Source organism: Arvicanthis niloticus, chromosome X, assembly GCF_011762505.2.
Source record: "Arvicanthis niloticus isolate mArvNil1 chromosome X, mArvNil1.pat.X, whole genome shotgun sequence".
Taxonomy (NCBI): domain Eukaryota; kingdom Metazoa; phylum Chordata; class Mammalia; order Rodentia; family Muridae; genus Arvicanthis; species Arvicanthis niloticus.
This window is the reverse complement of record NC_047679.1, coordinates 56605647-56618019: the sequence shown is the minus strand read 5'-3', so window position 1 is coordinate 56618019 and position 12373 is coordinate 56605647. Positions and strand designations below refer to the sequence as shown.

The following is a 12373-nucleotide window of genomic DNA, read 5'->3' as shown; positions in this document are numbered from 1 at the left end:
AAGCTCACCTTCTTGTACAGAGGGCAAAGTGTAGTAACCCCATAGGACAAATAAATACAGAAGATATCTGCATAGTATGAAATTGGCACTGAGAGTAGAAGGGAGGTTAATTTAAGATATGTTGAAGTTAATATTTCAACGACTACTTAAAAATACGTAGCCATTTACCAACTAGGATAAGAAGTATAAAATGATATGATGGTATTGAGGTCAAAGGAAGCAGAATAAGACAAGTCTAAAAAATGTAAAAATATCTTGGTTTGAGAAGAAAAGTGATTTAGATCATGATCTAGGAGAGAAGTGAGAGACCAATAATCATGGGGCAGATTCTGCAGGTGTATTACCTTATAACATAAACATGCTGTATTATTTAGAGAACAGGGAGACATGCAAAGATTTTGACAAGAGAAATGAAGTGACAAAATTTATGTTCTGAAGTTTACTCATAGTTGGTATGAAAATGCTCTGAAACGGAAGACCCAGTGAAGAAATGTGAAACAAAAATTTACAGACTAAGTATCTGAACTAGGGTAATGACAGTTACGATAGGGCAGGTCATGTTCTCATGAGTTTATATGTTTTTGAGAGGTGGTTAATAATAAAATAATAACAGAAGTGATATTAAATATTTTGAGTACAATACATCAGGATAATAAACACAGATCAGAGTTTATTACAACCTTGAATTCTATCTGCAATCTGAAAGAATTGGACTCCAAAGACAGTATTAGCCTAAAATACTTGCAATATATGATAGAAGTAAAAGTTTTTTGTCTGTATGATCCTATTCAATACAATAGGCAATCAGAAAAGACATTTGTTAAAAAATTAATAAAAGTATTTGAATGGAATTATGCTAGAATTGATGGAGCTAGTCATTTGAATATCAGAGTAGTGTTACATGTGTAGTGCATAGAAAAGACCAATGCAAAGATTTTGATGTGTAAATATGTCTGGAATATTTCAATAACAGAAAGGACAAGCGAGGTGGCTATAGCATCTTAGCCAACAGCGGCAGTAGGTAGCATCAAGGCAGTAATATGGGTTTCTAAGGTCTTATAAGAGATTATGAGAACTACACTTTTAACATTGTTAAGACTTGAAAGCACTCCTTGGGGAGTTTTTAAGCAGAAAGATGTATTTATTGGTTTCTCTTAGATTTTAAGAGGATAAGTTTGGATGCTGTTAAGATCAGATGTGAGAAGGACAAGAAGTATGCTTTTTCATAAAGATACTATATTTCCTAACAACAATAAAAGCATTCCTAGATGACAAAGTTATTTAATTATTAAAATGATTTTAGGGAAATTATTTAAAGTATCAGAATCATTATTTGTTGAGATACTAGTAACATAGTGTGGAGGAAAGAGAGGCACTAAGAAGGATGTCAAGTTTTGTATTTTAATTTTTATTTTTTTATTCACTTTTCATCCCGATTACAGCCCCCTACCTCCTTTTGTCTCAGCTCTACCTTTATAACTCCCCCCCCCCCACTGCTCATTCCCTTCTCCTCAGAGAAGAGGAGCCTCCCTTGGATATCACCCCTCAAGTTTTTTTTGTTTTGTTTTGTTTTGTTTTTTGAGACAGGGTTTACTCTGTGTAGTTCTGGCTGTCCTGGAACTCACTCTGTAGACCAGGCTGGCCTCGAATTCAGAAATCCATCTGCCTCTGCCTCCCAAGTGCTGGGATTAAAGGTGTGCGCCACCACCACCCGGCCAAGTTTTTTTTTTTTTTTTTTTTTAAACTTGAACTTTTGGAGGGGTGTTGTGACTGTCACTAGGAAAATAAAGCAAAAGGAAGATTTCGTATGAAGATCAGTGGTTCTTTGGGGTTTTAACATTAAGTTTGATATAACTCTTAGAAATCCAAGCTCAGTGCTGATAAAGTGGCTGACCGTAAGAATTTGAAAATATATAATTAGTACTGACATATTCTATATTCTCTTACCATATGTTTTAACTATATATGGCCATGTCTTACATTGGTAATTTTTGGGAGCTGCTTGATAATGAATATTATTTGGATTTTCCCCTCCCCCTCACATAGTATATGGTGTGTATACACAGTAGACTGCATGAGTAACATATATTTCTTGGTTTCCTTATTCAGATACAGAGAGCCAGTCCTGTCCTATGCCTCCTAAAAAACCACTGGGAACTAGTGGGCCTCATACATAAGACTTCAAGGATATGTCAAAATCCCACAGTCATCATTAGAACAGCTCCTTACTTTTCCTGGATAAAACGATTCATCAAAGCATCTAAGAAGCTACTGAATCCTACTTCCTCCTTACACTGTAGGACACTGTATGAAAACGAGCATGTTCCCCAAATCAAACATAGCCTTAATTATATCCCAATGGCCTTCTATAATTCCTCCTTGAGGGCTTTACAAGGAAACTTAGGTATATCTCCACAAACCAGACAGCCAAACAATGTACCAACAATCTTTAATTTTAGTAATGTGAATTATTTGGCTGATAGTCATAGATTGTTCCTTGATAAAAGCCAGACCCCACAACCTGTCAAGTTATTGCCTGTTGCTGGACTTCCAGAAAATTCTGGACAACTTTTAATTCCGTATCCTCAGAATTCTCCTCCATATAATATAGGCAATTTAAGAAAATCTCCATTACCTCAGCTTGTTTCTGATACAACTATATCATATACTTCTCCTAAGACTGATGGTGCTAATCCCTGGGGTTCTACAGTATATAATAGTGATGAGTCTGTTAATAAAATCCTGGCAGATATAATTAAACAATTGAGTCCATCAGAAGATGGTGGAGTGGAGCCTGAAAATTTCCATGAGGATAATATGACTTTTGCTTCTTGGATGGAAAATGCTACTGATTTAGATAAACCCAAGAATCTTTTGACGGCTCTATTAAATGAACCTCAGAATCAATATACAACTAAGGCCAACTTACCACCAAACTTCTCTTTATCTGAAGGAGAGGCACCCTGGGGACTCTTTACTTCAGATGCAGCTGTTATCAAAACAGACCCGCTCATGGAATCTCTACTACAAAATGAAATGTTTAATATGCCTCCTTTGGAAAAAAAGGATTCCCAAACTCAAGATCAACCAGTTACTGATTCAGTAAGAGCTCAAAATCATCCTGTAACTGATGCCAATAGATTGATGATTCTACCAATGGACAGCATAAATATGCCTTTGACTCCTAAGTTTACCTATGAATCTTTACCTATTGATCTTGAGGCTCAAACTCCTCCATATTCAAATTAGTACAGTACAGTACCATCACAAGGCCAGTCATCATTTAAGACCCTGATGCAGCCTATAGTTGAAACTAAACCCCAACTGAAAGCTGAATCTGAGACAGCTAGACACCCAGATTAATCTTAGCTTAAAGTATCTCTAAGGTGAAGTAGACATAGTAGAAATTCTTGTATGTATTGAAGCTCACACGTTTATTGAGACAAATTACCTTTAGTCCCTTGGAACAACTTATGGCCTCATCTCATTTGAAATGTTGTTTGTCCTTATGGAAAATTATATAACAAATCTTTTTTCAAAAAATTAAAATAAAAACAAATAGAAAAGCAAATAGCTTTTTTTTGTTAATTAGATCTTGTTTTGTTCCAGACTTTAAGTTTTAAGAGGATTCTTTTTACAAGTGGATCAATTTGATCTTTTGAAAGCTTACATGTTGAAAATTATTCCAAGATAATTGAAGAGTCACACAGCTTAAAACCACCACCAGGGGCTAGAGAGATGGCTCAGCAGTTAAGAGCACTGACTGCTCTTCCAGAGGTCCTGAATTCAATTACCAGCAACCACATGGTGGCTCACAACCATCTGTAATGAGATCTGATGCCCTATTCTGGCATGCAGGTATACATATGAATAGAGCACTTCACATTAAAAAAATCTTAAAAATTCATACAAAAAGTTAGCTGTGTAACCAGAGTCTGACATATTCAGAGGCAGATGCTCACAGCTAACCATTGATCTGATCAAGGGGTCCCCAATGGAGGAGTTAGAGAGAAGACTGAAGGAGCTGAAAGGGTTTGTGGCCCCATGAGGAGAGCAACAATACCAACCAACCAGAGCTCCCAGAGTGTAAACCACCAGTCTAGGAGCACATAGGGAGAGACCCATAACTCCTTCTGTATATGTAGGGGAGGATGGCCTTGTCAGGGCATAGGTGGGAGAGGAGATCCTTGGTCCCATGAAGGCTGGATGCCAAATGTGGGGGAATTTGAGGGTGGGGAGGTGGGAGTGTGGGGGTAGGTGGGGGCACATCCTCATAGAAGCAGGAGGAGGGAGGATGGGATAGGGGGTTCCTGGGTATGGGGGGGGGAGAAATGGGGTAAGAGGATAACATCTGAAATGTGAATAAAACATTCAATAAAAAATAAATAAAATTTAAAAAGTTAGCTGTGCTACATTTTTTCCTAAATTGTAAAATTTTTGAAAAACTATAGCTTAATATCATAATCAGAATATTAACATAGATACAACTCATCCATTTTATTTATAATTTTTGTTTTATTTGTACTCATATATATGTTTATATATATGTATATATATGTTTATTTTGTAATTTTCAATGCAGAAGACTCATGTATACATCTTCACAGTCATGAGATATAATAGTTCTATTGCCATAAAGCTTACTCATGTTACCATTTTATAGTCACATCCACTGCCTTCTCACAAGAATGTTGTCACTAATCCTTTTTTTTGTTGTTGGATATCTTATTTCTTTACATTTCAAATATTATCCCCTTTCTGAGTTTCCCTTCCACAAATCCCTTATCCCATCCCCACTTACCCTGCTTTTAAGAGGGTGCTCCCCCACCTACCCACCCACTCCTGCCTTACCTCCTTGGCATTTCCATACAGTGAGGCATCAAGCCTTCACAGGACCAAGGGCCTCCCCTCCCATTGATACCAGATAAGGCTTCTTTAGCTCCTTCAGTCCTTCCTCTAACTTCTCCATTGGGGTCCATGTGCTCAGTCCAATGGTTGGCTGTGAGGACCCACATCTGTATTGGTCAAATCTGGCAGAGCCTCTCAGGGGACAGCCATACCAGGCCCCTGTCAGCATGCACTTCTTGGGATCCACAATAGTATCTAGATTTGGTGTCTGCATGTGGGATGGATCCCCAGACAGACAGGGCAGTCTCTGGATGGCCTTTCCTTCAGTCTCTGCTCCATTCTTTGTCCTTGTATTTCCTTTAGATAGGAGCAATTCTGGGGTAAAATTTTGGAGATGGGTGGGTAGCCCCATCCCTCAAATAGGGGCCATACCTAACCTCTGAATATGATCTCGACAAATTCTCCATTCCCCTTTTGGCGTATTTAAGCTAATGTCACCCCCATGGGGTCCTGGGAGTCTCTTGCTTTTCTGGCATCTGGGACTTTCTGGTTGCTACCCCCAGTTCCCCATCCCCCATTGCTACACACCTCTGTTCAATTTCCTGACCCTCTGTACATCACCTCCATCTCCTCTTGTACCTGATTCTGCCCCTCTTTTTCCTCTCCTCCTCTTCTCTTCCTCCCAAGTCCCTCCCACCCTCTACTTCCCCTGATTATTTTCTTCCCCCTTCTAAGTAGGACTGCAGCATCCACACTTTGGTATTTCTTCCTCTTGAGTTTCATCTGGTTTGTGAGTTGTATCCTGGGTATTCCACACTCTTTGCCTAATATACATTTATCAGTGAGTACATACCATGTGTGTTCTTTTGTGACTGAGTGACCTTACTCAGGATATTTTCTAGATCCATCCATTTTTCTGCGAATTTCATGAAGTCATTATTTTTAATAGCTGAATAATACTCCATTGTGTAAATATACCACAGTTTCTGTATCTATTCCTCTTTTGAAGGACATCTGGGTTCTTTCCAGCTACTGGCTATTATAAATAAGGCTGCTATGAACATAGTGGAACATGTGTCCTTGTTGTATGTTGGAGCATCTTCTGGGTATATGCCCAGGAGTGGTATAGCTGGATCCTCAGGTAATGCTATGTCCAATTTTCTGAAGAACCACGAGACTGATTTCCAGAGTGGTTGCACCAGCTTGCAATCCCACCAACAATGGAGGAGTGTTCCTCTTTCTTCACATCCTTGCCAGCATCTACTATCACCTGAGTTTTTGATCTTAGCCATTCTGACTGGTGTGAGGTGGTATCTCAGTGTTGTTTTGATTTGCATTTCCCTGATGACTAAGGATGTTGAGCATTTCTTAAGGTGCTTCTCGGCCATTCGAGTTTCCTCAGTTGAGAATTCTTTGTTTAGCTCTGTTCTCAGTTTTAAAAAAGGGTTATTTGGTTCTTTGGAGTCTAACTTCTTGTGTTCATTGTATATATTAGATATTAGCCCTCTATTGGATGTAGGATTGATAAAGATCTTTTCCCAATCTTTTGGTTGCCATTTTATCCTGTTGACAGTGTCCTTTGTCTTACAGAAGCTTTAACATTTTATAAAGTCCCATTTGTTGATCTTAGAGCATAAGTCATTGGTGTTCTGTTCAGGAATTTTCCCCTGTGCCCATGTGTTTGAGGCCTTTTCCCACTCTCTCTTCTCTTAGGTTCAGTGTATTTGGTTTTATGTGGAGGTCCTTGATCTACTTGGACTTGAGCTTTGTAGAGGGAGATAATGCACTAAGTCTCTAAAATGCACCTCAGTGACAAAGACAGACACTACCTCAGAGTAAAAGGCTGGAAAACAATTTTCCAAGCAAACAGTCCCAAGAAATAAGCTGGAGTAGCAATTCTAATATTGAATAAAATTGTTTTTAATCAAAACTTAACCAAAAAAATAAGGAAAGATAGACACTTCATACTCAACAAAGGAAAAATCTACCAAGATGAACTCTCAATTCTGAATATCTATGCTCCAAATGCAAGGGCACCCACATTCATAAAAGAAACTTTACTAAAGCTTAAAGTACACATTGCACCTCATACAATAATAGTGGGAGACTTCAACATCCCACTCTCAGCAATGGACACACCATGGAAACAGAAACTAAACATAGACACTATGAAACTAACAGAAGTTATGGACCAATGAATTTAACAGATATCTATAAAACATTTCATCCTAAAACGAAAGAATATACTTTTTTCTCAGCATCTCATGGTACCTTTTGTAGAGGGAGATAAGAATGGATCAACTTGTATTCTTCTACATGATGACTGCCAGTTGAACCAGCACCATTTCTTGGAAATGCTGTCTTTTTTTCCAGTGGATGGTTTTAGCTTTTTTGTCAAAGATCAAGTGACCTTAAGTTAGTGCATTATCATTTCTATTTACAACTAATTAGTATTTCATAGTGTACAAACACCAAATTTTCATTATTTATTTATTAATCATAGAACATTTAGGTTGTTTTCATTTCCTAACTATTATGAAAAGAGCAGCCATGAACACGGCTGACCAAGTGTCTGAGGCATCGGATATGAAGTCCTTTGGGCATATGCCAAGGGGCAGTATAGCTGGGTCATATGGTAGATTTATTTTTTAGCATTTTGAGAGTCCTCCACAGTGATTTCCATCTTATTCAGGTTCCAGGCCCGTATTTCAAACGGGTCACTTTTTGACTCTTTTTTTTTTTTTTTTTTTTTTTTTTTTGTTGTTGTTGTTGTTGTTGTTGTTCTTTGTAGATCCTGGATATTAATGTCCTGTCAGGTGTATAGCTGAAAAGATTTTCCATTTGTCTTACTTTGGGTTTTACTGCTGTGAACAGACACCATGACCAAGGCAACTTTTATAAAGAACAACACTTAATTGGGACTGGTTTACAGGTTCAGAGGTTCAGTCCATTACCATCAAGGTGAGAGCATGGCAGCATCCAGGCAGGCATGGTGCAGGAGGAGCTGAGAGTTCTGCATCTTCATCTGAAGACTCCTAGGAGAATACTGGCTCTCATGTGGATAGGAGGAGGATCTTATTGCTCACCCCCACAGTGACACACTTTCTCCAACAAGGCCACAACCTCCTAATATTGCCTCTCACTGGTCTAAGCATGTTCAAACCATCACAGTGGCAGTCGAGACAGGAGAAGCTGAGCTAAGCCAGGGTAGATATTAGGAGACAGAAGAAGAATCCACAATCAGGGTAGCAAAAATATGAAGAAAATAAAATAAAAATTACAGTTGGTATCCAACATGAAAGGCTGTTTGAAGAAAAAAGAAACATTAAAAGACAAATGGCCACCTGTGTGGCTAGACAGAATGGGAGGTTTGATTTCAAGTACCATAGAGTAAAAAGGCAGGAAAAGATGAGATGGATACTTGGTTTCAAAAAGTCTGCAAGGGTATTAGCTGAGGCTTTTATTGGGACAAGCCTCACATGGTTTTCAGCAGCAGTTTTTTCTCCTTTACCCTCATTTTGGGCTGTTTTCTGTACAAAAGAATAGCTGAGCAATTGGAAAAAGTCAGGTAGAATTAGAGAAAAGACTGGCTTAGCAATTGGAAAAGAAGTGGGTGGAATTAGACAAGCCTGGGAATAAAAAACATGAAGGAAAAATGTCAAATACAAGAGCTAGGAGAACAAATAAGTTCATTCCCAGTGACTGAATCAGAGAAAGGGAGTTTTCCCCAGGAAGAAAAAAGGGACAGAAATGTGTCAAAGATCAGTCAAGTCAAGGAATGGAAAAACAGGAAGATGGTCAGAAGAGATAGACTTTTTCAGGAGACTGGGTTAAACCTACAACACCCTTTGAGGACAGGCAGTTCTAGGTCACAAAATCATGAAAGCATTCCCAGTAGTTATATAACATATACCTGTTAATTTGGATAATCCTCAAAGTTATGATGAAATAGGATGGTGTCCTGTAGAAGTGATGAACCTAAGATGTTTTTAAAGAGGCAATGCAGGGGGATGCACTCTCTATGTGAAGCAAACTCTAAATAAGTGGGGTACTCAAAATTAAATGACTCCCTAAGTAAGCCTGGAGAATATTGGTAACAGCTGTACTAGAGCCCGCCCCTTAATTGTAATTGGTTGTCATGATGAAGAGAAGCCAGGAATTTGGAACCTCACCATAGAGCAAAAGGAATTACTATAGTGAAAAAAAATAGTTGATAGGTGAAGGTCATTATGCTGATATACAAGAACAGGTTCAATTTGAAGACACAAGCACAGAACAATGTCATTTAGCAGCTTTAAGAGCTTGGGACAAAGTTGAGGAGGCAAGCTGAAGTCCACCTCATTTACAAAAATTATACAAGGCTCAGGGGAAGCCCTTACTGATTGTTTTTTTTTTTTTTTAAACTGAGATTGATCTCAGCAGTAAATAAGATCATATCTGACCCAGAAACAGGACAGTTGTTGATAGAGACACTAGCCTTCGAAAATGTGAATGCAGAACGCAAAAAAGTCATCAGACCACTGAAGGCACAGGCAGTGTCCATAGATGAACAGATAAAGAATGTGATTGATAATGGTGCTAACGTATACCATGCTAATATAATAGGCCAAGCTATAGCTAGAGGTCTCCGATATCAAAAAGTCTGGTGCTTTCATTGTGGGAAATATGGACATTTGAAATAAAATTGTGAACAAGGCATCTTAAAGGATCATGTATTTTTTTTTTTTTTTAAATATAACTCAGAAGGAAAGTATAGGCTTCCAGAGGTGAGTCGATAATGTGGCAAAGGTTTCACTGAACAAATGAGTGCAGGTCCAAAAGAGATATCCAAGGCAAATTTTTGCTGTTGAGCACCAAAATGGGAGAGGAGTGGTCTAGCTTGAGGCCTCTCAGCAAAGAGTATGAGCCATTTACCTTTTGTCAGCCAGGCAATAACAAGCAGGTAGAAAACCAGCAAGTCAGTACTGCAGACCTAATGCATGGTATTACAGACAGTGCTACTAGGGCATTGTAGTGGTTTAGATAGGTTTGTCCCCCATTGACACATGTGTTTGAATATGCTTGGCCCAGGGCGTGGCACTATTAGGAGACATAGCCTTGTTGGACTAGGTTTGGGATTGTTAGAGTGAGTGTATCACTGTGGGGGTGGGCTTTGAGACCCTCTTCCTTGCTGCCTAGAAGACAGCCTTCTCCTGGTTGCCTTTGCAACAAGATGTAGAACTCTCAGCTTCTCTAGTGCCACATCTGCCTGAACACTGCTATATTCCCAACATGATGATAATAGACTGAACCTCTGAACCTGTAAGCCAGCCCCAATGGTGTCATGGTGTCTCTTCACAGCAGTAAAATCCTAACTAAGACAAATTGTTTTGTTTCCTTCAACTGTTTGTTTTTTTCTTGGCTTTCTTTAAAGGATTTATTAATTTCTTTCAGCTTTTTCTTTTTTTAAAAAAAATTTCTTTAAGGGATTCATTCACTTCTTTAAGGACCTCTATTATCTTCATAACATTGATTTTTAAGGTCTTTTTCCTGTGCTTCAGCTGTGTTGGAATATTCAGAGCTTGCTGTTGCAGGACAGATGGGCTCTGGTGGTGACATTATACCTTGCCTTTTGTTGGTTGTGTTCTTCTGCTAGTGTCTGGTCATCTGGGTTTGATTATAGGTCTAGGCACTCATTTTTGTTTTGTGTTTAAAAGATTTTTTGTTTTGTTCCTTGATTTCTGTTTCCTCTCTGGTCTTCTGGCCAGTGTGGCCTGTGATTGGACAGAGGGTCTCTGTTGGCCATAAGTCCAGGTAGGCCACTGACATCAGTGGATATCTGTTGTGGATAGCCCCAGCCTTGTATTTTGATGCCAATTCCCCTTTCCTGGGAAGGGCTGCAGAGGAGGAGTGAGTCAGTACACATGTTACTTCTTGTGAACCTTCTGTCCACCTTAATTTGTAAAATTAAGGCTAGAGCCAGTGATTGGTCAGTAGAAGGGGAGGTGGAGAAAAAAAGGCTTGGGGGAGGAGAGAGAAAGAGAGAAAGAGAGAGAAACTGAGCAGATCCAAGATGGCAGCTCTGTCCCCAATCACACAGAACCCAGAGGAAGCGGGGCTCCCAGGAACTCTAACCCGGGCAGTATCTTAGGTAAGCAGACAGCAATGTTCACCCCAAACAGGGAGTAACTGGGACCCACAAGGACCCAGGAAGTCACTCTGGGCCTGGAACACTGGTTCCTTCCGGTCTGGGTCAGAGCACTGAGCAGATCTTGTGTGGCAGCTCTGTCCCCAATCTCCAAGAACCCAGAGGAAGCGGGGATCCTAAGTGCTTTAACTTGGGCAGTATCCTGTCTGAGCTTGAGCACTGAGCAGATCTTGGGTGGCAGCTCTGCCCCCAATCTCCAAGAATCCAGAGGAAGTGGGGATCCCAGGTGCTCTAACTCAGGCAGTATCTTAAGGTAAGCAGATAGCAAGGCCTGCCCCAAACAGGGAGTAACTGGGACCCACAAGGACCCAGGAAGTCACTCCCAACACGGAGCACTGGTTTCCTTTGGTCTGGGCCAGAGCACTAAGCAGATCTTGGGCTGCAGCTCTGCCCCCAATCTCTAAGAACCCAGAGGAAAACGGGGCTCCCAGAGCTCTAAACTGGGCAGCATCCTGTCTGCACTTGAGCACTGAGCAGATTCTGGGCCCCAGCGCTTACCCCAGTAGTTACACCCACCCCACAAAGTTCTGATACAACCAAGATAATAGGAAAGACAGGCTCCAGTCAGGTACAGGGCAGGTAGCACTAAGGAGATACAGATGGCAAAAGACAAGTGCAAGAACATAAGCATAAGTAACCCAGGGTACTTGACGTCATTAGAACCTAGTTCTCCCACACTAGAAAGTCCTGAATTCCCCATATCACCAGGAAAGCAAGATTTAGATTTAAAATCACTTCTAATGATGATGATAGAGGACTTTAAGAAGGACATAAAAAACACTCTCAAAGAATTTGAGGAGAACACAGGTAAACAGGTAGAAGCCCTTAAAGAGGAAACACAAAATCCCTTAAAGAATTACAAGAGAACACAACCAAACAGGTGAAGGAATTGAACAAAACCATCCAGGACATAAAAATGGAAGTAGAAACAATAAAGAAATCACAAAGGGAGACTACCCTGGAGATAGAAAACCTAGGAAAGAAATCAGGAGTCATAGACACAAGCATCACCAACAGAATACAAGAGATAGAAGAGAGAATCTCAGGTACAGAAGATACCATAGAAAATAACAACACAACTGTCAAAGAAAATGCAAAATGCAAAAAGTTCTTAACACAAAATATCCAGGAAATCCAGGACACAATGAGGAAACCAAACCTAAGGATAATAGGTATAGATGAGAGTGAAGATTCCCAACTTAAAGGGCCAATAAATATCTTCAACAAAATTATAGAAGAAAACTTCCCTAATCTAAAGAAAGAGATGCCCATAAACATACAAGAAGCCTATAGAACACCAAATAGACTAGACCAGAAAAGAAATACCTCCCGTCACAT

The 12373-nt window shown here is 39.7% G+C and overlaps 1 protein-coding gene across 3 annotated transcripts in view; it reads left to right on the top strand.

Annotated features, from left to right (window-relative positions):
- Nucleotides 1-12373, top strand: part of LOC117695408 (putative serine protease 29) — a 43639-nt gene that overhangs the window by 12688 nt on the left and 18578 nt on the right. The window contains exons 5-6 of one of the 3 annotated variants that reach the window (XM_034486283.1): nt 2110-2256; nt 2711-2755. In XM_034486283.1, coding sequence (XP_034342174.1) covers nt 2110-2256; nt 2711-2755 — 192 coding nt within the window. Of the gene's footprint in view, nt 1-2109; nt 3538-12373 lie in introns of those variants that run through there. The other 2 variants (XM_076918579.1, XM_076918578.1) reach the window with 2 other exon arrangements.